Below are 15,458 nucleotides of genomic sequence, written 5' to 3'. Positions count from 1 at the left end.
GCTTCTTCAACACTGATCCTGTAGCTAAAAATGTATTGTGCCACTTCTTAATGCTTTTAGCAGTTGGAGCATCATGGTTAATCACTCGCCAATACTCCCTTTGAACTCTAACACTTGATTTAAACTCCACATACCACAACACAGTTTGCGCTTTCATCTGTGGTGTCGCCATTTTGACAATCGATACAATCTACGAAAAGAAACCATGTCTGCGCACCATTTACTGACAGGATTCGAAACTTGTTGAGTTTTCCTTTCATATAAACGTTACCATAAGGTTCTATCTTCAACCGTTCACCAGTCACATACAAGTGAAATTAGGTCCACCCTGTATTAAAACTAACTTAGTTTGGTTTATCTTCCATTTTTTAGTAGCTTCATATTTTGTAATTTTTGTTGGAAATACACCAAAAATCATCTTTTTTTTTTCTCTAATTTTATGAAGCAGTGCTATATTGTGATCTACCTCTTGCCAAATTTGTCATCAGTTGGCAGTCACTTAGCGAGCTTGTCTAAAAATTTTAAGGAACGAAATTTTTCACATGTTGTCACTTATATTTTCTTGTCAGCTTGTCCTTAGTCAAAATAGTTGTTTCAATTATTCAACGGTTCTACTGTATTTCTAATTTTTTATACCCTTTGTGCGAATATTCTGTTTGTTCTGTCTCTGTGTACCTACTTACAAGATTGGTATTGTTGTTTTTCTTGCAGATACACCTCGACATCTGTACTTTGTACATACATTCACATGGCTTCTCAACATGTTCGGAATATTCTTTATTCTGTCAGCACATGAGCACTACTCAATTGATGTTTTTGTGGCATTTTACATCACGTCACGTCTGTTTCTGTATTACCACACACTTGCTAATAATCAGGCTCTTATGCAGAGAGATTCAAATAGAACCCGAATATGGTTTCCGCTGTTCAGTTTTTTTGAGTCATCGGTTGATGGTATTGTTCCTAACGAATATGAGTCACCGCTCATCCCTCTTCGGAAACTGTGTCTTTGGCTAAAAGACCGACTCGGGAGGCTAGTGTCCTTAACAGTTCAAGAATCACATTCAAGATTGCGGCACAGTGATTCTAAAAATAAATAGTGTATGATTTAAGCTGAGAAAGCACTAGAAGGTGCTCCTTTCGGCCTGTGGAGTGAATGGTGTGCAAGAAATGTTTCAGCAGTACAATGAACAACATTATTTCTGTATACTCTGTGTCTTATTGCACAGATTTTGGGTAAATTTCTGTGACATGACGTTTATAGACACTCAGAAAATACATTAAGGAAATATGTGTGACTCAAAATTGGCACATAATGAACTTAAAGGTGTGAGAACAGCTCAATTGTCGTTGCACTTATTTCCTAACTCTGCTCTGTCCCAAAGTAAATTGAAGTATATGGCATTTACCGGAATTGGTAATATCATATCAAATCTGTGTAAATAAATCGTTTGTTTTATACGATAATGTTAAATACACTGAAAATCGCCCTTCACAAAAATGATTTTAAGGCTTGTGAAGTGATATCTTACCACTTTTAATATTCATTGTTCTCTATCCTGTATGTATTTATATTCGTATTTATTTGTTTATTTATTTTACTTAAAGGGTCCTATTCAGATTTGGGTATAAAATCCAATTTGTTTTTTGATATATGATCAAATCATTTTTTTTACATAAAACATCATTCACTGATGTAAAAATATTTCAATATAGTGAAAAGTAGGCCTATATGTGGACTTAGAAATAAGAAAATCTTGCTTTTAATATAATAGTAACAATAAAGAAAATAGCTGAATTTGGTCAGTCTGAAATTGTCTAATCAGTTAAAATGAGATATTTTATTTTCAGCATTTGTAATGTAAATGGTTCTGGTTTTAACAGTTGTCAGTCATCAATATTTGCACTACTTGATTTTTTTTCTCCAGATTAGAAAAAAAGAATATGGGTAGCAGAAATATCTTGATTTAATTGATTGTGACAATCACCTATTTTGATTTCAGAGTCAGTTGGCACTGATTCTGCTTATCTAAAAGCATTGATGTATAGTTATGCACCATGATTATGTGCCGGACTGTTCAAAGTTAAGAGTTGTGAATGAAAAGCATTGGAGATAAAGTTGTCAGTTAAACCATAGGTCAGCTCCAGCCTTAATTTATAGAAGGAATAAGATCCATGTTGCATTGAAGTATGTTCTGAAAGAAAGAGTTCATGTGAGTTTAGAAGACTCTTGAGTGTTCTCAGTAGAAAAGTGATTGCTTCTTATGCTTTTATCAATGTTAAATTCACACTCTTTCACATTTTGATATAATGTGCTCTTTGAGTAACATTATGAGAAATACAAGGATAATACATACTCCGTTTGTTTTATTTTGTTTTTTTCTGAAGAAAATTGCATGTTCATTCATGTCGTATGTCTATATGTACAGCTTAGGACAGAAAAACTTCGTGATCGAACAAATTCTACCTTCTTATCGGAATACTTTGGGTAGACAAGCGTGATTCACACTAGCAACCTGCTTCATACCTCACTGGTACACCTCTAACAAGAAGTAGTTTTACATGTGCTTGTGACAACAATTCTACATCTGTTCTCAAGGCGCAAGTAGTTAGAAGACCGATATAATAGTCAGTATAAAACAAATGCCTGAAGTATTCGAGTTTCTGTATCTCTTTTTTCGTTTCTTTATTAAAAAATTGAAAATATGACCCTATTTTAATTAGTTTTTAAAATGAACCTTAATAATTCAGATTCTAAAGCTGCAATTCAGGGAATATGTTCAAATGCTACAAAGAAGTCAACAAAAATAAGAGAATGCTACAAAATGTTAACACAACTCCAAAAAGTTAATAAGATTGTCCATCTCCAATGGATTCCAGCATACTGTGGAGTCATGGGGAATGAACCCGCAGACACACTTGCAAAGAAAGGCACAACAATAAAACAAAAGTCTAAATTTAATTTCTCATATTCCTCAATAAAACGCTTGATCACCACAAAATTTTCTCATTCATACCTACAAGAAATAGAATCAAATGCTAAAGACAAAAAATGGATTACACTGCTTTCCAACCCAGATATAATCCCCCAGAGACCAAGGAAAACAGCAGTTGCAGCCTTCAGACTATTGACAAATCATGACTGTCTAGCAAGTCATCTCTACAGAATAGGTATCTCAGCTTCACCAATATGTGTCCTGTGTAATGATCCAGCAGAAATGAATGAAGATCACTTGAAGACCTGTGAAGCATTAAGATCAGAAGAAACTACAGTTCAAAAGTATTGGAAAGCCCGACTGCTAATGGCTTCATTGCCAGATGCAAGGCATTAGACAACAACAACATTAATATTAGCTATGTATTTGAAAAGTACTGAACTACTACATTCTTTTTATAAATGCATGGTGTCTATTCTTTTCATGAAATCTACAGATTGAAGTATTAAATCGTCTGCGTCATGGGACAAAATATGACGAAATTAGGACAAAATTTCGTGTTTTTTGCAAGTTACAGTATGTTAATTGTTGCTATGATTGTTATATTTCAAAAATAAATGACTGAAAAATAATTAACTATCATAAAAGAAGAGTAAATCTTAATATGAAAAAAATAAGTCAATAAAATGAGGGTAGTCATTACCAGTACTATCTTGAAAGTTTTTAATTTCCAAGTCTAGCTAGCATTTCGCAATGTCTCTGTGAGCTGCCTCATTGAGTGGTACAGTACCTTAAAAAAAAGTTAAGAGCAACGCATTACTATAAGTGGTATTCAATCTATGTTACTACTTATGTAAAAATGCTGACATTTATTTTATTGTATTTGTTGATAATTATTGCAGTACATTATTTTCTTTTACAATATCAACTCTTGGTTTTCCGTGCTTAGTATATAAATCCCACAAGGGTAGCTGCCCTTCAGTAAGGGTTGCCAAAAGACACAGCATACTAAACAAATAAAAATAAACATTTGTGTAATGATTATTATTTTCAAATGGAAGCTACCCTTGGGAAAGTACGTTTATTGAATAATTATTAGTAATCAGGTAGAATATAAAGAAATTTAGGTGTACAAGTGATTACGTAAAATCTGAACAGAATATTTCATTACGTCTACAAAAATAATTTTCAAAATTTTTAAAGGAATTCCAAAAGACTTAAAACATTCAACTGACAATTTTGCATACAATATCAGTCATAGTCTTATGTTATTTCTTTATAATTGTTATGCAGTTTGCTGTACGAAGATAAAAAAAAAGTTATTTTGAGGTTATGCTAGCAAAAAAGATTGAACACCACTGCTCTAAGAGCTTAGACCCATTTTCCCACAGAAATAGTCACATGTAAACTCTGCTGGAAATGAAGTGAACCGAAGTTGGAGTTAGACAATTTTTTCAAGTATAAGACAGTGGTAAGTTTTCTGTCTTAAGCTGTACATTGCCATTATAGTTATCTTACAGTTCTTTTTAAATTTAATGTACTGGTATTTTAGCAAGTTAATTTTACACAAAAAAATGAAGTACTTGAGATCAACTGTGATATAAAATAAAGTTGTGAAAACAGAGCAAGCAGAGTAATAGTGTTAATTACTGAATTTGTACTGTTTTATACGCAGGAATTTCTACCATCATTAATTAAATTTAAATTTGTTGTCCCACTATACTATGATATTAAAATTGACTCAGTATGTGAAACATTGGTGAAGCTGCATACGTTCCTGTATTCAGTATTTCTGTTTAGTTCTTTTATTGCTTAATTTTTATAAACGTACTGTTTTCTTTAACTCAGATTTTTGGCCTGTGGTTCATTATCAACATTATCTTCATCGTCATTATTTCTGTTAAAATGTTCTTACATGATGGAGGTTTAAAGTATAAGTCTTTTATCAAAACTTGTAGAATAAATACCACAGCTTTATTTATAATATTAAGTTTGCGTACATTAAGCATTATATTTTAATAATAATAATAATAATAATAATAATAATAATAATAATAATGGCTTTATTTAACCTGGCAGAGTTAAGGCCATAAGGCCTTCTCTTACACTCAACCAGGATTAAAACTTGCTTACATAGTTGAACATAAAACTGGATCGGAATTAAGTAATTACATACTGATACAATTTAGATACATAATGAGATCAAAAGAGGTAGTTACATAAAAATTTACCTCATGAAACAAAAATAAACATAGTGGAATACATATTAATGTTGTTAGAATCAAATACGAATCACATAAAAACAGAAGCCGATAATTCAATAAAAAAAATGTACACAGTAAAAATAAAAATAAACACATTAGTATACATATTAGTATTAGATTAAAATGAAGTAGGATTTACATAATTAAACCAGAAACCGACAATTGAATAAAATGTACACAAAAAATAGATTAATAATAAAAAAACAACACATTGGGATACATATTGGCGTTAATAATAATAATAATAATAATAATAATAATAATAACAACAAACTTATTATTATGAAAGTTGCCTATGAACATTACATTAGTAAATAGATATGAACTTAATTTAACAGAAAAATTTCCTTTTAATAAAGAAGGCATCACTTGCCACAGTTTAGAAATGTATCAGCATACTTCGGATCTACCAGGGTTCGTTTAAATTCCTCTTCTCCTAAGTCAGAAAGTTTTAAGGAACTAAAATAATATATAATGTATTCTTTTACATACAGATATGAAATTTTCAGAGAAAAATACTGTGCATAAGTTTGGCATAAAAGTTACACAATTATTAACCTCTTAGAAATTCTAAAATCAGATATATCTTTTAGTATTAGTATTTATTTATTTAACTCTGGTAGAGATAAGGCCGTCAGGCCTTCTCTGCCCCTCTACCAGGGGAGCTTGCCATTTTCATTTACTTGTAATCAGCACTTTTTTCTGGAGAAAAAGGTTGTGAAACTCTGCAAAATTTATTGGAATGGACAGGGAGCTGATTACTGCCCAGTGCACCAGGAATTCAAGGCCTAAACAGAGTTCACTACTCTATCCCTTACCTCTACTGGCTCACTTCCCTTTCTTGACCTTCTTACCAATTATCATATAGGCCTATATTTATTTATTTCATTATCTGTTCATGCAGAATATAATCATTGCCCTTGGAAAACTGAATAAAGCTATACTAATGCAAGTAAGTTGTATGTTTTTTTGGCTGTGTTGGGTTACATATGCTGATTATGAAAATAATGGTGAGATACTTATAGCGTATTTATTGTTATCATTGCTTGTGTCTGTTTCTAATGTGTAATAATTTTATAAACTTAACCAGTTTCTTGATTTAAGAAATGGCCGTGAAATAATCTTACAGGCATTGCGAATGATTCCCGCTTGCAGAAATTTCAATTGATAGCAGGGAAAAGCAGCTAACAGATAACATATACAATATGTAAAATAAAGTAGAATTTCAATATAAATAAATATATTCTTCAATATTATGATTAATAAAAGCATATATTAAATTTAATAAACATAAAAACGAAATTAAATGATTTAATAATAATAATAATAATAATAATAATAATAATCATTGCCTCTATCACTATCACTACAAGTACGGGTACTATTATATTCCCGACGCTGTTATTTCCGGCGTGACTCCGCTCCTTTGCTTACGTCTTAGAAAGTAAAGGCTCTATGAAGTCTAGGTAGGTAGTATCGTTCGCCATTTTTGTTCTCACATTGCCGAGCTACCATACGAGGAATCTATTTGCCGCACTGTTAAACATTATCATGTCGTAGCTCCTATGATAATAAATCAAACGCAATGTAATTCAGCAAATAATTGAGCGGCAAATAACATCTTTGTGTGTTTTCTGCGAACGCCAAAAAAAAGAGCTAAAATGGCGGGCAATTATATTAAGTATTTATCGAGCCTTAAGAAATGAATCAGCGAATCACAAGACGCACATGTTTAAATGTAGGCGACCTGCAACGCGATTGGCTGCCGGAAATTAGAGCGACGGGACTATAGTAATTATTTTTTCATTATTATTTTATTCCTCTAAATGTTAAGTTTGTCTGGTCTGTTGTTCTTACTATTGCGAGATAAAATTAAATTGTAAATAACTGAATTATTCTAGCATTGAAAGTCTTAATAGTTCATTTTCCTCTTACGATCATTACAATATTTTGTTGATCAATCGTTATCACTGATGACAGCAAGAGTACACTTATTGCGCTGCATAATTTATTGTACTTTTATATGATCTCTGAGCTTGTTCTTTGCTAACACCAGTTGCTTTGAGTTGAAATGTAAATGAGTGTGTAAAAAGTGTATTTTAGAGTGACATCCGAAATCATAAACATTGGTGATATATGCAACAATGCATCAGTCAGTGGTTAGTAGCCCTCTTTATTTATATTAGAAGTGTATTCTTGAAGAAATTGTGTGAAGGATTTTTTGTGCAGATTGTTTTTCTTTCCCAGAATTATTATGCAGAGATTTCCTATTTTGGTTACTGAAATGAAGCCTTGTCACGCCTTGTAAATAAATATACAGAACAATAATTTTTGTTGTTATCTGTGATAGTTTTCTTCATACTTTGCAACAGAAGAAAAAAAAATCCTTAATTTTATGTACCTAAGATAGTCTATTCCTCTGAAGCCATGTTTCTTGGTTTTTATTGTTACATGATCTAAGAAAATAACAACAAATAATCCAGTCTGTACCTGTCAACAATGCTGTTAATTTTATGCAATACATAATATATTGTGGAATTATGAGGGTCATTCTGAAAGTAATGGCTCTTATTTTTTCCTCGAATATACTGCTTGAGCAACAAAAATGAAAGTTAAATGTTATAATTCTGTATCTCTGTTCTGTTATTCTGAATAAGTCATTTTTCTTTACCTGCCAATCTGGAGTTGTGCTCGGGCACGGGTTTTCGATTCCTACTTGCGTTGATCATCTGGTTGGGTTTTTTCCTAGGTTTTCCCCAACCACAAGGCGAATGTCAGGTAATTATGGCGAATCCTCGGCCTCATCTCGTCTCAAATATCATCTTGCTATCACCAATTTCATCGATGCTAAATAACCCCACAGTTGATACAGCATCATTAAATAGCCAAGTAAAAGAATTTTTTAAAAGTCACTTTTCTGTCAGTAAAAAATGACAGCATCAGTATTGGATAAGAGCTGTCCTCGAAATCAATCTCTCCTGGACTAAACAGGTGAAATTAAAATCAGGACTATGATCAGTGTGACAAGACAAACTATCAAAATTTCGCGTAGTTCTTTTAGTGCATTGTTTGGCCTTGCATTTTCATAAGGAAGAACATAAACGAATGATTTATAATTGAATATTCATTAAAAATACTATTATGTGAACAGAAACATTAAAAATTCAACAGAAAGTTAAAAGAACAATATGAAGACCTAAATTGATACAAATGTCTTGTCATGAAACCAAGAGAAATAGATGTAGCTCATTTTCAATCACTGATGAAACTAATTAAGGACAATTATTGCCCATTGTGCAGAAATCAAAATGCAGCTTTGAATAGAGAAAATATACGCAGTGACCTTTATGTTGGTAGAAGAATGATAATTTAGTAGCCTTATGTTGGGTAGCTAGGGGGTAAATTATTATTAATGGTCACCAGTAACAACCAGCCATATTTATTTTATTGTAGGTTTGAATAATTTAATGTGTAGGTTTTGTTGTTTTTTTTTTTTTTTTTTGTTTCTTTTTATAATATTTTTTATTGTTACAAGTTTGAGAATACTAAAGAGTATGGTGTAAGAGCAATACTAGCAAGAAGGCTTCCGTGAGATAGTGCTATCTAGTATTAATTTATTCATGTCAATCATCCTATTATCCCTACCATTCCACAGATGTTGAAAGTGCAGCTGAAACTTGTAATGAACATTTGTTTATGCATTGTTAAGCATCTGAGCCTACAAAGTAATACAAACTTTCAATAATTTAGTCTATATTTATATAAAATTCTCCAGTTCCTAAAACTATATTGTATAGTTTGTATTCAGTGCTGTATTTGGGCTGGTATGCCATGCGGTCTAAAATAAAAACTGGTTACTGTACCGGAAAAAAATATAGATTCGAAAATATATTAATTACGTTTAAATAATCTTTACTAGACTTTGAACTTCGAAATGTAGGATGTTAGCTATTTGAAAAACGTTTTGATTTTGATATATGCCATAAAAGTAGCGGCTGACATATCATATCCCTTGCTTAAACACTTGTCCATTCATTGTTTCATCGAAAACCGTGGTCAGGCACTTTAGAAGTAGTTGTGATTTGTTAATTTCAAGCTTGCGTACTGCCATGGTATTTCTATAAGTCCTATAAGTAATTAACACTAACTTTATGGCAAGGCGCCTCAAGAAATCTGCTACACTGTTTCGCTAATTTCAAAACTTGCGTAGATGCCTTCACATAATACAAATTTTATGATGTGGCGCCTCAAGAATTCTCTGCACTGATTCACTAATTTTAAAACTGGCTCAGACGTAATGTTAGCAGTTTGCTAGAGAAGGAAAATATTGTTACTTTTCATGCGTTTTTGAATCTTGAATCAAGTTACGTATTATAGATTCTATTCCAATTTCAACTAAAGAATGTGAATGAGCATAACTGTAATGAACGATATCTGCAGTAAGAAAAGGAATGAATACTCTTGCAGTAAAAGAGTTCTTAGGCTTTTGTTCCTAAAAAGTGTTGGGCCACCAATGTCAGCGTTTAATTTCTTGTCTTACAAGCAATTGTGGCTGCGATCTGGAAGGAGCTCTGTAGAGGCGACTGCATGATGAAGAAGTAAGCTTGGGAAAGAAGTGCAGTAGGAGTCCATACAGAGTCTAGTCTGACCAAGGACATTTCAACAGTACCCCATAAAATTTGTTTGCAGCTGTAGCACTGTTTATATTTCAAATTTGGAAGTGATGTGTTAAGAAAAGTCTTGAGTTTTTAAACTATAGCTTAGCGGTTTTTTTAAGCTTGTGCAGCGGTAAATGGAATTTTGAGTTGGCAACACTGGTTGGGATTGACCTCGTTTGATTTGCATCACATACCAACTCCAGATTGATGAAGCATGATGGAAATCATATGGCCATTTGACTCTATCATTTGCGTTGGCAAGGGAGTAACCAGAATTGTTAGCTTGGAATAACATTAAATCGACATTGGGTTTTCTTCCTTTGTAACATTGCTCTCTTTTAAGCGAGACACTATGACAGGCTTAAAATGCCCGGTCTATTCTGATAATTATTCCATTTAATAGGAAGGTGAGACATCTGATTTATTCCATTAATCAAAAAGAGATTATCGCCTGTGTACCTTCGTTACAGGCTGCAATAAAACTACATACAATTAAACATTTTCCAATTCTTTTTTTTTTTTTTTTTATGCACAGTTATAGATAAATGTGTCCTCAAAGACAATTTCTGTGTTTCAAAACATTATTTCTCTGTCTCACACTCTCTCTCTGTACGAATAATTTTTTGTGTCTTCTCTATTCAAGTTCGAGTTCCTTGAATTTTCTTGTAAGAACTATTGATTTACTAGTAGTGAATATTCGTTGTATCTCTGACGAATAAAAAAAAAATATTATATTATAAACCAAAATGTTCATTGCTAGATAAGTCCTTTTTTCATACTTTAGACAGAGTAAAAGCTAAAAGCAACATGCACATTTAATTTTTCTTTTAAACAAGAACTCATACATTTGTTTTTAAGTAAATAATAAAACAAAATGATATATCAGTTTCTGAAGTTGAAACAGATTATCCTATCCCGAGCGTTATTATTATTATTATTATTATTATTATTATTATTATTATTATTATTATTATTAACAGAGAATAAGGTGCTGAGGAAGATATTTGGAGCTAAGAGGGATGAAGTTAAAGGATAATGGAGAAAGTTACACGCATTGTATTCTTCACTTGACATAATTAGGAACATTAAATCCAGACGTTTGAGATGGGCAGGGCATTAGCACATATAGGCGAATCTAGAAATGCATATAGAGTGTTAGTTGGGAGGCTGGAGTGAAAAAGATCCTTGGGAAGGCCGAGAAGTAGATTGGAGAGTAATATTAAAATGGATTTGAGGGAGGTGGGATATTATGGTATAGAGACTGGATTAATCTTGCTCAGGATAGGGACTGATGGCGAGCTTACGTGATGGCGGCAATGAACCTCCAGATCTTCTAAAAAGCCATTTGAAAGAAAGTATTATTATTATTATTATTATTATTATTATTATTATTATTATTATTATTATTATTGAAAGCTTGAAAATTTTGCTTTCAATGAAAAGTTACAAAAATACGTAAAATGTTATGCTTCAATGTATGAAGTGGCATTTCATTTAGAAAATGAATGATAAAAAGAATAAAAACAGAAGAAAGCGACGTGGTAAAAGAAGTATTTGTGCTTGCCAATGAACCCAATGAATAGCAAATTCCTCAACATGCAATAATCAGCGGTTTCAGCAGTTACTCTGGCACAACTAATTTTTCACAATTCATATACGGCTCACTTCAAATTATTATTATTATTATTATTATTATTATTATTATTATTATTATTAACAACAACAATGCATTACGAGAATAAAAAAGAATCGAACTTTGCCTGCCGCTGTCGTGCCATTTAGGTAACTTCTCTGCTTTGTCTTCATGACGGATAATATCAGGTGGTTATAATTAAACTGACGGTGTTCTGCATGGCGAGGAACAGAAAGATAACTTTACGAATGTGTATCATACTATGTTTTATTCTACAATAGTACAAATTTACATAAAATAAATACCGATATTTCAAGTTCACGATTTCACGGCTGTCTAAACTCAGAATCGTTAAGAAATAACTATCCATGGAATGACAGCCTGTTTTATTCATTATCACGATTTCATGGACGTCTAAACCGGGCAAATAATTAGCAAAGCGGCTAGGAAAAGTTAAATGCTATATCTTCTTGCAATGAGTCCTAAAATGTAAATATGGATGTTAAATTTGTTACTTATTTGTGTTACATATAATATTTTCATCATGAAAGATCGAGATAATGCACTAATTCCTTATTAAATGAAATTTGTACATTGAATATTAAATTTTCTTTGCCAGATTGTATTCTTCACCTGACATAATTAGGAACATAAAATCCAGACGTTTGAGATGGGCAGGACATGTAGCACGTATGGGCGAATCCAGAAATGCATATAGAGTGTTAGTTGGGAGGCCGGAGGGAAAAAGACCTTTGGGGAGGCCGAGACGTAGGTGGGAAGATAATATTAAAATGGATTTGAGGGAGGTGGGATATGATGGTAGAGACTGGATTAATCTTGCTCAGGATAGGGACCAATGGCGGGCTTATGTGAGGGCGGCAATGAACCTCTGGGTTCCTTAAAAGCCAGTAAGTAAGTGTATAAAGTCATTAGTTACTTTTTTACGCACTAATGTTGTAAAGGCTCACTTTACGCAGTGATAACAGTGGGTAAAATGCAATTTTACGCCTATCGTAAAAAAAACATTTTATGGTGTTCAATTTAATTTAAAAATCGTTTGAAAACCAATGTCCATATGTCCACATTGAGTTTGTAAACAATATTCTGCTCTATTCTAACAGGAAGTTCATTCTCCGCTGTAGGCTATTCTGTGGGATGTAAAGTATGACCACTTAATTCATGGACAAGATGTAATTTGTAAGAAATCATGCAGCATTCGCCTTCGGCTCCGGAGAGTTTTTCAAATATGAGGGGCAGTCAAATGAAAATGGGTCAGATGCCAAAAAGCATAATAGAACATTTATTACCTCAAAAATAATCTCCAAATCTGTTTATACGTAAAAAATATTCTTGAAGAAACTTGTGGACCGTCTACCGAATAAGTTCTTTACTCAGTCACACATGTCTTTATCCGATGCAAAACAGAGTCCACGAATGTCTTTCTTAAACTCTCAACAAAAAAAAATGTGAAAATTGCATGGGGAGAGATCTGAGCTGTAGGAGGAGTGGGGGGATGTTGAAGCATTTCCCAACCAAATCTCTGAATCGTATTTCTCGCGGAGTTGGCAGTATGTGGGCGGGCATTATCATGAAGAAGAATAACGCCGTTCGATAGCATTCCAGGGCGTTTTGACTTAATGGCGCGTCTCAGTTTGTGCAAAGTTTCTTCATAACACTGTACATTGATTGTGGCCCCATGCTCGTGAAATTCAACAAGCAGAGGACTCTTAGAATCGAAGAAGAATGTCAACATAACTTTACCGGAACTAGTGTGTATTGCTTTGAAGACTATTCATATGTTTCCATTGTTGGCTCTGCCGTTTGCTCTCCGGTTCAAAATGGTGACACCACGATTCGTCCCCAGTGACAATACGGGACAGAAATGCATAGGCCTACTTTTCCTCGTGGTATCACAGTCTACTATATACAGTCACTAAGTTTGAGTTTTGAGGGTGCTAGAAACAATAGACTGTGACGGTAATATTTTGCATTGCCTGTAATGAGGCGATATTAGCGATCCTAGTGGTGAGCAACTATCTAATGTTTGCATATTTACTACGTATTGAGCTTCGCGACTGTATATACTAGATTGTGGTGGTATCGTGAAGCAGCGATTCTGTTTGTTCTTTGTTTCTCCGTCAACTGGTGTGGAACCCATTGCGCGCAGATTTTTCGATAATGCAGATGCTTCGTTGCAATGACGTGTACGGAACCGTGACTTACTCCAACCAAACGACGAAGTTCTTCCACAGTGATCCGTCGATTTTTCCGTATAAGAGCGTCAACCTCAGCAGGAGTGATGGCACGATGAACCTGTCCTGGGCGAGCATCGTCTTGCAGTGACACGCGTCTCTCTCGGAATCTCTTGTGTCCTTCCAGTACACGCGATGACATGCTATGTTTACCGTAAACAGCGGACGTGCGACGATTGATTTCTCGTACCAACTTGCCCGCCGGGAGATATACGTATGGTGACCACGTCTTTGATGGTGACCCGTTTTAATTTAACTGTCTTTCATAATTTCTAAACGAATTCAGCAATCAAGATGAATATTAAGCGGCTATAGAATGTGTGAAGAACGGGATTTAGTTATTCCGTGCTAAAACAAATGTTTCCATTGTTACGAATATATAATAATTAAGCTTTAAAAAATAAATGTTTGTTCACCATTTGGGCTTGTTTATTACACATATTTTCCATGTTTCAGAAAATGGTTTTAAACCTTTAAAAAATAATTGGTTTAGTGCAATATTAGTCTATTGTGAATGCAAATAGAAACTTCACAGGCGGAATAAGATTTCGGGAGGGGTGGATGCATCTGAGAGACGATTCTTGTACCATGCTTTCTTATCGTGTATTACTTAAGCAATCTGAAGAAACTGGTTCAGTTCATGACAAAATGAATTCATGAAGATCAAGAATTAGTGATATTCGTGTTTCAGAGGTTCTTCATGACAGCCAAAACTAACTAGATGAAACCCGTCTTCAGTCAGCAGTGCTAATGTGTTAAGCAAATGCCATACAGCACTGTTTGGAAAATTGTTCGCAAACTTCTGAAAATAATAATAATAATAATAATAATAATAATAATAATAATCACTATACTTAAGAATATCGCGTAAGTACGCATGTACACTACACTAGTCTGCAAAAGAAATGTCGAGTCGAAGTCGCTATCGATTTGAAATATCGTGTTACAAAGACTTCGCTTAGGAAACAATAGAAAAGAGATACACAGAAGACATTGTATTCAATTGTCAGTTCTGTATCTGTATTTATAATAAAGTGTTATATCTATAATAAAATTGATACAGTTTTGTTAATACAATATGAAATATAATTGGCGGTATATATCGATTGTAACAGTGACAACATCTATTGATGATAAAGAAGGTTGTGGACAAGAGAGCTATCACTTATTATCACTTTATTGCAAAACTCGAGATTAAAAATGAAACAAGTGGTTGCAGCTGTTCTCAATACCGAAATATTACCGAGTGAGACCGCGCGACACGGCTAATTTTATACGCAAATTCGGCGCCCTCATGCTCGTAGCTGTGTCACTGAATGTGGTCACACACGTTGTACAGTATTATTTAATTGTCTAACTACTAATAGCGTTAGCATTCGTCTATGGCTTACGTGTTGTTACAGTAAGCATTTGAAATTCTGCAATTTTTTATTTCACCGCGGATTCCAGCGTTGGTATTCGTCTATGGCTTACGTGTTGTTACAGTAAGCATTTGAAATTCTGCAATTTTTTATTTCACCGCGGATTCCAGCGTTAGTATTCGTCTATGGCTTACGTGTTGTTACAGTAAGCATTTGAAATTCTGCAATTTTTTTTTATTTCACCGCGGATCCCAGCGTTAGCATTCGTCTATGGCTTACGTGTTGTTACAGTACGCATTTGAAATTCTGCAATTTTTTTTTATTTCACCGCGGATCCCAGCGTTAGCATTCGTC

General features: G+C 33.5%; 1 protein-coding gene across 5 annotated transcripts in view; it reads left to right on the top strand.

The window, feature by feature from the left end:
- The window catches only part of LOC138703053 (sphingomyelin synthase-related protein 1-like), a 36,214-nt gene extending 28,686 nt beyond the window's left edge, over positions 1–7,528 (top strand). For all 5 annotated transcript variants that reach the window (XM_069830590.1, XM_069830589.1, XM_069830592.1 and 2 more), the window contains exon 6: positions 712–7,528. In XM_069830590.1, the coding sequence (XP_069686691.1) occupies positions 712–1,100 (389 nt within the window). In that variant the 3' untranslated portion in view covers positions 1,101–7,528. The remainder of the gene's footprint in view (positions 1–711) is intronic.
- Positions 7,529–15,458: the final 7,930 nt, after the last annotated feature.

This window comes from Periplaneta americana, chromosome 7 (genome assembly GCF_040183065.1).
Source record: "Periplaneta americana isolate PAMFEO1 chromosome 7, P.americana_PAMFEO1_priV1, whole genome shotgun sequence".
In the NCBI taxonomy this organism is placed as follows: domain Eukaryota; kingdom Metazoa; phylum Arthropoda; class Insecta; order Blattodea; family Blattidae; genus Periplaneta; species Periplaneta americana.
The sequence above is the reverse complement of the archived record's forward strand: the minus strand, read 5'-3'. Positions and strand labels throughout refer to the sequence as shown.